The sequence below is a fragment of the Ranitomeya imitator genome, chromosome 2 (assembly GCF_032444005.1).
Source record: "Ranitomeya imitator isolate aRanImi1 chromosome 2, aRanImi1.pri, whole genome shotgun sequence".
Taxonomy (NCBI): Eukaryota; Metazoa; Chordata; class Amphibia; order Anura; family Dendrobatidae; genus Ranitomeya; species Ranitomeya imitator.
The window spans coordinates 359,275,133-359,289,271 of record NC_091283.1 but is presented as its reverse complement, the minus strand read 5'-3'; the positions used below and the strand labels follow the sequence as shown (position 1 = coordinate 359,289,271).

At 46.9% G+C, this 14,139-nt stretch overlaps 1 protein-coding gene across 1 annotated transcript in view; it reads right to left on the bottom strand.

Annotated features, from left to right (window-relative positions):
* The window catches only part of LOC138663809 (zinc finger protein 432-like), a 70,999-nt gene extending 59,931 nt beyond the window's left edge, over window positions 1–11,068 (bottom strand). The window contains exons 1-6 of the mRNA XM_069750150.1: window positions 11,027–11,068; window positions 7,731–7,945; window positions 7,422–7,601; window positions 7,217–7,340; window positions 7,036–7,133; window positions 6,814–6,904 (exon numbers count right to left, since the gene is read on the bottom strand). Coding sequence (XP_069606251.1) covers window positions 6,814–6,904; window positions 7,036–7,133; window positions 7,217–7,340; window positions 7,422–7,601; window positions 7,731–7,808 — 571 coding nt within the window. The 5' untranslated portion in view covers window positions 7,809–7,945; window positions 11,027–11,068. The remainder of the gene's footprint in view (window positions 1–6,813; window positions 6,905–7,035; window positions 7,134–7,216; window positions 7,341–7,421; window positions 7,602–7,730; window positions 7,946–11,026) is intronic.
* Window positions 11,069–14,139: the final 3,071 nt, after the last annotated feature.

Genomic DNA, 14,139 nt, shown 5'->3' with positions numbered 1-14,139 from the left:
TAATAAAAAAAAAAATAGGTAGAAGATGAAGAAGAAGATGAATAAGGTGAAGAAGAAGTTGATGTCAAAGATGCTGATGATGATGAAGATGAAAGTGTGGGAAAAGTAAAAAAAAAAAGAAAAAAAAGAAGGGGAAGGGCGTGGAATAGTGAAACATCAATATCTGACAAAATAAAAAAAAATTTACATACTCAATATCTTTTTCACTCCGAACGTCTTAAAAAAAAAAAAACATGCTATTCTATTTGATTGGGCTAAACCTCATTGCCTTTAATGTCTCCGCCACCTCCCACAATACATCCTACATTATTCTTAGTTGTTTTCCTTGATGTAGAATGAACCTACAAGGAAAGAAAGGGTTTATTTTAATTCCGATATTTTGGTCCCATCGACTTGTATTGGGATCGGGTATCGGTATCGGCGATATCCGATATTTTTTGAATATCGGCCGATCCCAACCGATACCGATACTTTCCGATATCGGAAGGTATCGCTCAACACTAGTCACCACGCAACAAAGAAATTATGATTTTTACTTGTTGAACGGGGTCACCAGAGGAGCGGGGTTTCAAAGCTAGAAACAGTTTACAATTATTTTTGAAATTCAAGAATCTAGATCTATCCCCAGAAAATAAATCAGGAATAGGAATTCTAGGCTCTAACATAGGATTCTGAACCACAAAAATCTTGAATGTTTTGTACCCTTGCAGTGAGATGATCCACACAAGAGGATAGACCCTGAATGTCCATCTCTACACCTGTGTCCTGAACCACCCAAAGGTCTAGGGGAAAAAAAAGACAAAACACAGTGCAAAGAAAAAAAAAAGGTCTCAGAAGTCCTCTTATCCCTCTATTGAGATGCATTAATACTTTGGGCCAGCTGTACTGTTATGACCTGGTGGTTAGGAGCACCCGACCTGATAGTTAAACTCATACAGGACGAGCTCTGGGATGTGGGAGCTCTGCTGACCGCAAGCCCTAATCCTATCACACACACTAAAAATTGCCGTGGAGCGCTCCTGACGCTCCCTAGGCGCCTCGTCACAGCCTCAGAGCTAGCTAGCCCTAGAGATAGAAAATAAAGCCTACCTTGCCTCAGAGAAATTCCCCAAAGGAATAGGCAGCCCCCCACATATAATGACTGTGAGAAAAGATGAAAGTCACAAACGCAGAAATGAAATAGGTTTCAGCAAAGAGAGGCCAGACTTACTAAATAGACAGAGGATAGGAAAGGTAACTTTGCGGTCAGCACAAAAACCTACAAAAGACCACGCAGAGTGTGCAAAAAAGACCTCCGCACCGACTCACGGTGCGGGGAGGGGGCCACTCTGCATCCCAGAGCTTCCAGCTAGCAAGACAAAATCAGGATAACCAGCTGGACAAAGAAACAATGAGCAAAAATAACAATAAGGAACTTAGCTTCTGCAGGAGAAGACAGGTCACCAGGCAGGTCCAGGAGCGAACTGAACCAATGCTAAAACATTGACAGCTGGAATGGAGTAACGATCTGAGTGGAGTTAAATAGAGAAGCCAACCAAAGGATAAACCACATCACCTGTGTAAGGAACCTCAGAAGCAGCAGCTTCACTCATAGCCACCAGATGGAGCCCATAGACAGAACTTGCCGAAGTACCATTCACGACCACAGGAGGGAGTTCGACAACAGAATTCACAACAGAGGTCCACCATATGAATAATATTTTTCTTCAACAGATTTTCTAACTTTTGGGCACATTCCATGTGCGCTGTCATTTGGCTTTGTAGTTTACAGATCTGGGCAGGTAAGGCTTGGTTCACATTGCGTTCAGGGGCAACGTTAAACGGAGTACGTTACACCGCGGCATAACGCGGTGTAACGTACTCCGTTAACGCCGCCATTGAATGTAATGCTGGACGCATCGCCTAGCGCACGCCCACAATGGGCGTGCGCTAGTGATGCGCCGTCATTGAGTGACGGACTCGAGACGCGGGCTGCAGCGTTTCTGGGTCCGTCACTGCTAGCGCAGATGGAGCTAGCAGAAGCTCCATCTGCGCTAGCGTGATGTAGCGCCGGCACTTGCGTTAGCAGCAGCCCGTTAGCGTATGTGCTGAACAGGCTGCTGCTAACACAATGTGACCCTGGCCTAAGGGTCAAGATCATCTGATTCTAGGCGGAAGGAGGATCCTCCAGATTGTAAACTCTATAGAAGAAGGGGGTTTAATGCCCAAAGTAATTCAAACCGCACGTCCAAACTCTTGCCACCTCCTGTCGCCTCCAACTCAAAAATATTGCCAGAATCTGTTCCTTCCTCAGCCCACAATCTACCAAAACTCTTGTGCATGCCCTCATCATCTCCCGCCTCGACTACTGCAACACCCTCCCCGCTAACTCTCTTGCACCACTCCAGTCTGTCCTCAACTCTGCTACCCGGCTAATCCACCTCTCTCCTCGCTACTCCCCTGCTTCTCTCCTCTGCAAATCCCTCCACTGGCTCCCCATTCCCCAACGAATCCAGTTCAAACTACTAACACTGATCTACAAAGCCATCCACAACCTGTCCCCTCCCTATATCTCTCAACTAATCTCCCAATATCTTCCCTCACGTAATCTCCGATCCTCCCAAGACCTCCTACTCTCCTCCACACTTATTCATTCCTCACACAACCGCCTCCATGATTTCTCCCGAATATCCCCCATCCTCTGGAATTCCATGCCTCAACACGTCCGACTATCCACCACCCTCGGCTCCTTCAGACGGAACTTGAAAACCCATCTCTTCAAGAAAGCCTACAGCCTGCAATAACCATTCTGCCGCCTCACCATCGCCAGAGCCACCACCTCGCCATCGCCAGAGCCGCCGCCTCGCCCCTACCTTCTGTCTCTTCCCCACTATCCCATACAATGTAAGTCCGTAAGGACAGGGTCCTCTCCCCTCTGTACCAGTCTGTCACTGTAAACCTGCTTACTGTAATCGATATCTATAACCCTGTATGTAACTGCTTTCTCATGTACAGCACCATGGAATTAATGGTGCTATATAAATAAATAATAATAATAAAGTAATTTGAACAGTTTTGGGTGAGTAAGAATGTTGTGGTCTGGAGGCAGAATGGTCATCACTTGATTGGGATATGGCCGGTTATACCGCTGATAAAGGAGACACAGCCGGTGTCAGGATTCTGTTCTCTTACTGCAAATTGACTCTTAGTGGCTGCTATTATTCACTTTCATTATTGAGCTGCTTTTCCACTCCTCAGAACTAGAGGTGTATATTCAGGGGCGGATTATAATCGGGTCAATCTGGGCGGTAGCCCAGGGCCCAGTGGTGTGGGGAGGCCCTGGGCTACCGATCAGATTGACCGCCGCCATCAGGGCATTACTGCCCTGACTGGCGTATTGGCCCGGTGGGCAGAGGGGGCCCGCGTCGGGCCCCGTCCCATCTGCTCACCGGGCCCCTACCGGCGCCGCGGCAGTTTCACCTATTGACGTGCGGGCTCGCGCCCGCACGTCAGTAGTTAACAACAGCCGCCAGCCAATTGGAGGCTGGCAGCTGAAGTCGGCCACAGGCGCAGCGCACATGTCGCCGACGTCTGACGTCATTGTCAGTCACCGGCAAGTCCACGCTGCTGGAGGGAGCTCGCCACTGGAGCGCCGATCAGGTGAGGAGAACTCTTTTTTTTTTTGCGAACGGCAATCCGGGGCAGATTGCTGGACACACTGGGGCAGATTGCTGGACACACTTGGGACAATGCTGGAGATACTGGGGCAGATTGCTGGACACACTGGGGGCAATGCTGGAGACAGTGGGGCAGATTGCTGGACACACTGGGGGCAATGCTGAACACACTGGGGCAGATTGCTGGGCACACTGGGCAATATTGGAGACACTGGGGCAGATTGATGGACACACTGGGGTAGATGTTATGAAAGGCAATTCAGTACCACAATGGACATAGCGGTCAGAGCACATACAGTGATCTGACAATAACCCAAAATCATAGAACGAGCTCTGAGACGTGGGAACTCTGCAGACCGCAATCCCTAATCCTCTCCAAACAACACTAGAGGCAGCCGTGGATTGCGCCTAACTCTGCCTATGCAACTCGGCACAGCCTGAGAAACTAACTAGCCTGAAGATAGAAAATAAGCCTACCTTGCCTCAGAGAAATACCCCAAAGGAAAAGGCAGCCCCCCACATATAATAGTAAAACCAAAAACACTCAGTTTGAAAAAATGTTGCAGTAATCCGCAAGTGCTAGTAAAAGATGTAAAAAACAGGGTATTTGGTTGATACGTTTTTTGCTCTGATAAGGGTATACCGTGAAGATTGGTAGAGCAGCTTAGTATACATTTTTTGCAAAAAACGTATCAACCAAATACCCTGTTTTTTACATCTTTTACTAGCACTTGCGGATTACTGCAACATTTTTTCAAACTGAGTGTTTTTGGTTTTACTATTCTTTTTTGTGTCTTCAGGTTTCTTGGTGGTGTGTGAACATGATCATACAGACTTGTTCACTGTGCAAGTAGCCCATGTGTTCCTGTTTCCATAATTGTTCTCTTGTGTCTACAAGACTGGGGAGTTCCACCACTCCTCTTGGGCTATCTGCACAAAAGCTGTTCTACCCTGTATGCACACATGGATTTTTCCTCTCTGAACCCTGTTCACACAGGTTATATACAGATGATCAGGTTTTTAAATACATCAGATAGGGATTGCATACATTAGTTAGGACTGCTCTGATAAGGGTATACCGTGAAGATTGGTAGAGCAGCTTAGTATACATTTTTTGCAAAAAACGTATCAACCAAATACCCTGTTTTTTACATCTTTTACTAGCACTTGCGGATTACTGCAACATTTTTTCAAACTGAGTGTTTTTGGTTTTACTATTCTTTTTTGTGTCCCCACATATAATGACTGTGAGTTAAGATGAAAAGACAAACGTAGAGATGAAATAGATTCAGCAAAGTGAGGCCCGACTTTCTTAACAGAGCGAGGATAGAAAAGGTAACTTTGCGGTCTACACAAAACCCTAAAGAAAACCACGCAAAGGGGGCAAAAAGACCCTCCGTACCGAACTAACGGCAAGGAGGTACACCCTTTGCGTCCCAGAGCTTCCAGCAACAAATTAGACAAGCTGGACAGAAAAAATAGCAAACAAATAGCAAAGAAGAACTTAGCTATGCAGAGCAGCAGGCCACAGGAATGATCCAGGGAAAAGCAAGTCCAACACTGGAACATTGACAGGAAGCCAGGATCAAAGCATTAGGTGGAGTTAAGTAGAGAAGCACCTAACGACCTCACCAGATCACCTGAGGGAGGAAACTCAGAAGCCGCAGTACCACTTCCCTTCACCAACAGAAGCTCACAGAGAGAATCAGCCGAAGTACCACTTGTGACCACAGGAGGGAGCTCTGCCACAGAATTCACAACAGGTAGATTGCTTGACACACTGGAGCAATATGCTGGAGACCCTGGAGCAGATTACTGGACACACTGGGGCAATATGCTGGACACGCTGGGGGTAATATGCTGGACACACTGGGGCAGATTGCTGGACACACTGGGGGCAATATGCTGGACAGTGGGGCAGAATGCTGGACACACTGGGGCAATATGCTGGAGATACTGGGGGCAACATGCTGGACATTTTGGGGGCAAAATGCTGGACTGGAGGCATGGGCAGAATGTAGATACAGGGCATGATTGGAGACACGGGGCAGAATGAAAGACATGGGGCAGGATTGGAGACAGATCGTGCAGGATCATGGGGCAGGATGGATACGATGGAGACTGATGGGGCAGGATGGGGAGATCATATGGGGCAGGATGGATACTCATGAGGGCAGGATGAGAGAACATATGGCTGGAGCCAGGAATGAGATACATGGGGCCAGGATGGGGGATATTATTATTACCATAGGGGCCAATTATGGGATATTATTACTGCAATGATGTATTTATTTTATTTTTTGAGGAATGGAGGGGGCGGTCCTGTTACTGTGTAGAGTTACACTATGTTGCCTCTTTTTCTTCATGTGGTGTAATGTAGAAGTTGGGAAAAATTAAGTAATGTGTTCTGCAAGCGGAGCTCGAGATAACTGTGTTATTTCCTGCAGAGACGAGTCCTGGCTGGATGAAGTGATGGTGGTCTGTGCTGGATGAAAGATGAAGGACTTTACCTAGAGACGTCACTGGTGAGTCAGTGTTATCTATACACTGATGCTATACACTGTATACTATATACTGAACTGAAGGGTAAATTGACTAGATCAATGGATGTTTGACAGGTTATAGTTTCACACAGCAACTATTTTTCTGGAATAATCTGGTTCAGGTATATGATGACCCTGTCGCATGACCCCGTCACGACCCCATCACATGATCCCGTCACATGACCGGGGGGCCCATAGTATCTGAACAGCCCGGGGCCCTGGCTACCCTTAATCCACCCCTGCGTCTATTGTGTTTCTATCATCTCCCTTTACGAATTAAGCCGATGTTAGACTTATGGAAATCATCTTGCTTCCTTTGTGGGCTTACTTATAGCTACATGGAGCTCACACTCATGGCTTGAATAATGTGTCGAGCCTTTAGTCTAATTTCCAGTCTCCTGCTGCTGATAAATGTCTTACCCAGACTTTCAACACTCCTTTACTCTCCTGTTTCTACAATTCCTAGTGCTAATTCCAAGAACTTCCACTACCACTTGCTGTTCCCCACTCATGCTTCTCCGGCCATTGGATTGCAACCGTGCTCCACCTGTATCATAACAGCCAGTGACTGAAAAGTATCTGTGAGTTCTCTGCATTTAGTGGTTACTATTCACCTGGGTAGTCGTATGTAGGAATCTCCTCTTTACACTCTTTATCACACCTCACATATGGATCTGTATTATTAATATGTTCAATTTCTTCACCCTGAAACAAAAATTGTAAAAGTCACTGATAGAGAAAAAAAAAACTGGTGGATAAAACAAAACTTAGTACAAGACCTTTACAGCCGTCCACACATCATAGGGGAGATCTCATGATGCCTTCTCTCCATCTACCTGATGATCCTGAGGAACAGCTGGATTTTCTTTTTTACAGTCCTGTGGAAGAAGAGGACGGAGACATCTCTCTGGTGTTGTCCTCTTACTGAATAGATCTGGAGGAAACACATACAGGGACTGAATTCATTATTTACATACAGATGAATGTAGGTCCTGTGTATTTAGTCCTGTCTATTACCTGGTGATGTGGGGGGCTGGGGAACCTCCATCATGACGTTCTTGTACAGATCTTTGTGTCCTTCTAAATACTCCCACTCCTCCATAGATAAATACACAGTGACATCCTCACACCTTATAGGAACCTGACAAATACAATGATACAGTCATCCCCGATCCCTTCATAGCATTACTGTATAATGTCCCAGCATTCCCAGCAGTGTCACCTCTCCAGTCAGCAGCTCAATCATCTTGTAGGTGAGTTTTAGGAACTGCTGGTTAATGATGTCCTCATGTATCAGGGGGTGAGGAGGAGGACCCATAATTGGGCTCAGGGGTCTTCCCCATCCCTCAGACACAGGTTCCTGACAGCTCTCACTAGAGGTCTTCTTCACTACTGTATAATCCTGGTAATGGAGAGACACATTAATAAATCTCACTACAGACACTTCCAGAGTCCTCACCTCTCCAGATCTGTCCATCTGTTATTCCCATAGATAAGAATGATGTAATGTGACGTCATCAGAATCTCTCACCTCTCCAGTAAGCCGGAAGAGGATCTCTAGGGTGAGGTGTAATATCTTCTCCGCCATCTTGTCCCTGTCCCTATCCATCCTTGATTGGTAAATCAGAAAAATTATTTTATGTAGAAGATCTCCACTGAGAGGATCCAATATTGTAGGAATCTGAATGAGAAGATGAGCCGATGTAGCATCATAAAGAATCCTGTGCAATAATACAATTACTGGAGCTAATAAGGAAAAAATAAAAAGAGATATAGTGAAAATTTTGTATTTACGATTGGTTGGAAAATCACTTTACTGTTACTGTACATCACGATGCAGAGGCAGTTTTCTCACTGTCACATTCTATTACATAATACTAATTGCACGAGTTGTTTAAGTCCTACAATACTGTGTTCAATAGCGACCGTCTCATCTAGGTGATTACAGGGTGCGGATTCCTGCTAACTACCATGGCAGCACTGTTGAGTCTGAGATGAAGTCAGAATCGTGAAGTTGGTGTCCATTTTGGGGGAGTCAGAATCAAATGGACCGACTCCAAAAATATATAATAAATTGGGTTCAGTAGTTCAATAAACTAAAATATCCTATAAAATGTCCTATAAATGTATGTTCTATTCCTGATCTAAGGATCTAGGATTTTAGTTGACATGAATCTGTACTGCACTTTATGTACATGCTCACTTGTGAGGCAGTGCTATGAAGTCGGAGTCGAAGTTGTGGAGTTGGAGTTGGAAGTCAGGGAAATTGAGGAGTCAGAGACGGAGTCAGTGGTTTCCCTTACAGACTCTACAAATGTTCTGGTACTTTGAGAGTGATGTCATAAAAGTGATATTTCTTCCCAAGTAATGTGATATTTTTGTTGGAAATTCGTAGAACGAATATTCCTTATAATATTCCCTGAGTGAGAAGACACTGTTCTTCACAGGCTGGAAGTATGTGGGAAATTGAGTAATTTGATTTAATTCGATGATAGAGGCATTACAGAATTCTATTCTATTTTAGGAGAGACCAAGAAGACAGCAGTGAATACAATTTTGAAAATGATGAGCCAAATTTCATCTCATATAAAAAGACTGACAGCAATGATGATGAGCCTACTTCTGTTAGTTCAGGTTGCAGCCGGACTATAACCCGTCATCTAAACAAGCAAGCCTTCAACAAATTCTATGTATAACTGAAGGTTACATCAATGCTACAGAATAATTTAGCCGTGTTCTCTATATTTTATAATCTACATTCATAAAATAGTAATGGAAAGCTTAAAGTTGGTTGCCCAGATGTAGCCATCGTTACTCTAGCCATTGTCGCTTTGAAAGCTGGACCTAACACGTCCATCTACTTTTTTTAGTGCAGTGCGATGGGTTAAGTAGTGCAATGGTTTACTCATTTTTTTTTCTGCATTTCTCATTTCAATAGCTGGACATTAGGCTGCCCTACTGTACAGGCAAGGCTTGGAGGCTAGATGGTTGAGAGGTTCGGGATTAGATACTAATAAAGCTCGTCATAAACAAAGGGGCAAGACAAAGGCGGAGTCAGGTCACGGTCAGGATTTCAGGAAGATAGAGAATGAAGACAGACAAACATATGGTCAGAAGCAAGGTCCCAGGTAGGGTAACAATTAGGCTTGGTTCACATTGCATTCAGGGGCAACGTTATACGGAGTACGTTACACCGCGGCATAACGCGGTGTAAGGTACTCCGTTAACGCCGCCATTGAATGCAATGCCGGACGCATCGCCTAGCGCACGCCCACAATGGGCGTGTGCTAGTGATGGGCCGTCACTGAGTGACGGACCCGAGACGCTGGCTGCAGCGTTTCCGGGTCTGTCACTGCTAGCGCAGATGGAGCTAGCAGAAGCTCCATCTGCGCTAGCGTGATGTAGCGCCGGCACTTGCGTTAGCAGCAGCCCGTTAGCGTATGTGCTGAACGGGCTGCTGCTAACGCAATGTGACCCTAGCCTTAGTGATGAGCGAATATACTCGTTATTCGAGATTTGTCGAGAACGCTTGGGGGTCCTCTGAGTATTTTCCCTAGCAACCAGGCAACCCCCACATGTACTTATGCTGGCTAACAGATGTAAATCATTCAGCTGCGGCAAGAAAAACTAAATCTCCGAGCACTAATAAATACTCGGAGGACCCCCGAGCGTGCTCGACAAATCTCGAGTAACGAGTATATTCGCTCATCACTAGTAACAATATAACTAAGACTAAGCAAAGGAACACAGGGCAAGCAGACTCCACAGAGCATAAACTACAACTGGTTGTAATTGGAGGCAGAGAGCCAGCTAAATAGGCAAGTAATCACTCTGAACAGGGTAGAGGAAACCCCGCACGCCCTGGCCCTGATTGAGCGGTATGAAAATCACAGGTCATCCAGGTCTTTTTTATATCTTTGGAATTCATGTTTTTAAAGATTTCACACTAAACTTTTGATATATTGACTATTGTTGGATTGATGTACAGATTTCTTTCCTCCGCACACTTTCATTACTTGGCTGAACTTCACCAACGGAACAGCACTTTCCACACAGATTTCAACCTCCAGCAATGGACTGCAAGGTGCGGTGAGCTCAATATCCCCCTCTCCTCTTCCTACAGATCGTTCATCCAACAAGTCATCAAGGCTCCAGATCGAGCTGAAGGCCGCTAAACAATAATAATAATTGTTACAAAAGTAATTGTACATTTAATACTGAGATAATAGAGGAGCGGCCGTCTGTCCCCTGCTCACCAAATATATGAAGAGAAGCCGATCAGTTACATTATATGGAGCCGAAAATGGTGACAAAATAGGCCTCTTTCACATTTCAGTCGGTACGGGGCCGTCGCAAACAGTCGGTCCGACGGCCGTTGTGCAAATAGTGCACAACGTGGGCAGCGGATGCAGTTTTCAGACGCATCTGCTGCCCATTATGAGTTCCGGCCGCGCATGCGCAGTTGGAAATGGCGGTTCCGACGGACGAAAAAACGTTGCATTGAACGTTTTTTCATCACGACGGGCCACAAAATCACGACACATCCGTTACACGACGGATGCGACGTGTGGCCATACGTCGCAATGCATCGCTAATGCAAGTCAATGGAGAAAAAACGCATCCTGCGGGCAACTTTGCAGGATGCGTTTTTTCTCCAAAACGACGCATTGCGACGTTGGCCAAATGACGGAAATGTGAAAGAGGCCATACAGAGAAATGGGAGAAAGGTCCCAGCACTAGAGATAAGGGAGGCAGAGGGCACAGTGGTGTCAGCACTGAAGGGGTTACTGCCCCCCCGCCCAGTAATGTTGAATCTCCAGCACCTACCTCCACCTGCAGAGCCGCACTCCACATATATGGCTGTTCTGTGCACACAGGACCTGTGATGAGGTCACAGGAGGGGAGGAGTCAGGGGTCACATGATCAGGGGCCTCAGTGTATGCAGGACTCTGCTGTGCTGGTTGTCATGGTGCTGGATGAGGGGAAGTTTATGTGTGGGGTCAGGAGGGGTTTACAGGGTGGATGTAGCAGAGCCGTGTGTGTACGAGGTGTACGGAGCAGAGCCGTGTGTGTACAATGTGTACGGAGCAGAGCTGTGTGTGTACGAGGTGTACGGAGTGGAGCCGTGTGTGTACGAGGTGTACGGAGCGGAGCAGTGTGTGTACGAGGTGTACGGAGCGGAGCCGTGTGTACGAAGTGTACGGAGCGGAGCCGTGTGTGTACGAGGTGTACGGAGCAGAGCTGTGTGTGTACGGAGCGGAGCCGTGTGTGTACGAGGTGTACGGAGCAGAGCCGTGTGTGTACGAGGTGTACGGAGCAGAGCCGTGTGTGTACGAGGTGTACGGAGCGGAGCCGTGTGTACGAAGTGTACGGAGCGGAGCCGTGTGTGTACGAGGTGTACGGAGCAGAGCCGTGTGTGTACGAGGGGTACGGAGCAGAGCCGTGTGTGTACGAGGTGTACTAAGCGGAGCCGTGTGTGCAGGGCCGGATTGCCATTTGGCAATTCTGGCAAATGCCAGAAGGGCCAGTCTGGTTGTGGGCTGCCTTGCGTGCTAAGTTGTTAACAGAATCAATGTTCTCAAGACACCCATACTGTTAAAAGTTGTGACGGAGCACAAAGCCGGTCACTCCGTCACTTACCCCAGCATGCCGTGGGTATAATTAGAAATATTGATCTTGTATTAAATCTTCCTTTCCTCCATTCAGGGTAATATTAGTGATATATCCCATCTGGTTATTGGGGACGGGGACACCGTGTGCCTGTGTGATTTCAAATGCCAGGGCTGAATTTCATCCCCAGTCCGTACCTGCGTGTGTGTATGAGGTGTACGGAGTGGAGCCGTGTGTGTACAAGGTGTACGTAGCGGAGCCGCGTGTGTACGTAGCGGAGCCGTGTGTGTACGAGGTGTGCGGAACGGAGCCGTGTGTGTACAAGGTGTGCGGAGCGGAGCCGCGTGTGTACGTGGTGTACAGAGCGGAGCCGTGTGTGTACGAGGTGTGCAGAGCCGTGTGTGTACGAGGTGTGCGGAGCGGAGCCGTGTGTGTATGAGGTGTGCGGAACGGAGCCGTGTGTGTACGAGGTGTGCGGAGCAGAGCCGTGTGTGTATGAGGTGTGCGGAGCTGTGTGTGTACAAGGTGTACGGAGCGGAGCCGTGTGTGTACGAGGTGAGCAGAGCGGAGCCGTGTATGTACGAGGTGTACGGAGCAGAGCTGTGTGTGTACGAGGTGAGCGGAGCGGTGTGTGTACGAGGTGTACGGAGTGGAGCCGTGAGTATGAGGTGTACGGAGCGGAGCCATGTGTGTACGAGGTGTACGGAGTGAGGTGTGCGGTGCAAAGCCGCGTGTGTACGGAGCAGAGCTGCATGTGTACGGAGTGGAGCCGTGAGTGTACGAGGTGTACGGATTGGAGCTGTGTGTGTACGGAGCAGAGCCGTGTGTGTGTAGGGAGTACTAATTTGTCACAGTCAGGTCCTCACCCACTCAGACCCATAACGTGAGGTTTAGGCTGCCGTCACACTAGCAGTATTTGGTCAGTATTTTACATCAGTATTTGTAAATACAACTGCTACAGTAAATCATATGAAGATAAATCAAATAACACCCATAATAACTAATAATACCTACTCAAAGACAGGGTGAAATAAATTAAATATCCAAAACCAATGTAATAAAAAATATGAATTTTATTGAATAAATATCAAAAGACATATTAAAAAAGGGGAGAACACAAAACATCAAGGTAATATAGAAATATCCCCATAGTGCAATTATTGGAGTGGGCTCAAGGACAAAATAGTCCACAAATACAAAGGGTAGAAAAAGATGAATCCTCTAATAAGTGGCCAATATTACCTTTCAAACATGCATTCAATAGAATATAGTGAGGCAATAAGAAGAGGAATAAAATAGCATAGCATAAATACCCTACAACATAAGACTGTCCATACCCAATGTAATCCTGCTAGCTCCAACGCACGTTTCGCCTGGACGTGGCTTTTTCAAAAAAATCCAATGGGCGTGCGCTAGCGATGTGCCGTCATTGAGTGACGGACCCTGAGACGCGGGCTGCTGCATTTCTGGGTCCGTCACCGCTAGCGCAGATAGAGCTAGCAGATGCTCTATCTGCGCTAGCGCACTGCCATACCGGCACTTACGTTAACAGCAGCCCGTTAACGTATGTGTTGAATGGGCTGCTGTTAACGCAATGTGAACCCGGCCTAAGGAGGAACTGCAATGCTGGGAAAAGAGCAGAGTTTCCCGCTGGCAGAGAGAGGAAGCAGTGGTGTACCGCGCTCCGCAGTGAAAGAGAGAGCGGAGCTGCTCCCCGGCACAGGTTACGTGAGGGCCCCCAAGAGTCAGTGAGCGTGCAGAGTGTCGGGCACTCAGCCAACCAGTGTGCGGTGCTCACATTGAGAAGCGGATGCCGGATCGTGAGGTGTGTTCCCCATCCTTAGCAAGTGTGCAGCGGAGCACGTACCGGGCAGAGACTTCCACTGCACTTTATTATTATTATTATTATTTATTTATATAGCACCATTAATTCCATGGTGCTGTACATGAGAAAGGGGTTACATATAGAGTTAGGCCGGCTTCACACTCAGCGTATGAAAATACGGTCCGTATATTACGGCCGTAATACACTGAAAAGTCCCGAAAATAGTGGTCCGTAGCTCCTCCGTAGGCAGGGTGTTTGAGCGTTTTTTGCGCATGGCATCCTCCGTATGTAATCCGTACTGCGTGTTTTTATCGCAGGCTTGCAAAACCGACATACGGATATACAAGGGATCCATGTGTTAAAAAAAAACAAAAAACATAAACATATACGGTACATTAAGGTGGTCCCTGATTTCCCTATCAATACCAAGATCCTGGGGTTCCCACCAAACCCCCATTCAGCATTCTCCCATCAGGCACTCCCAACACAGTCACATCCAGCTTCA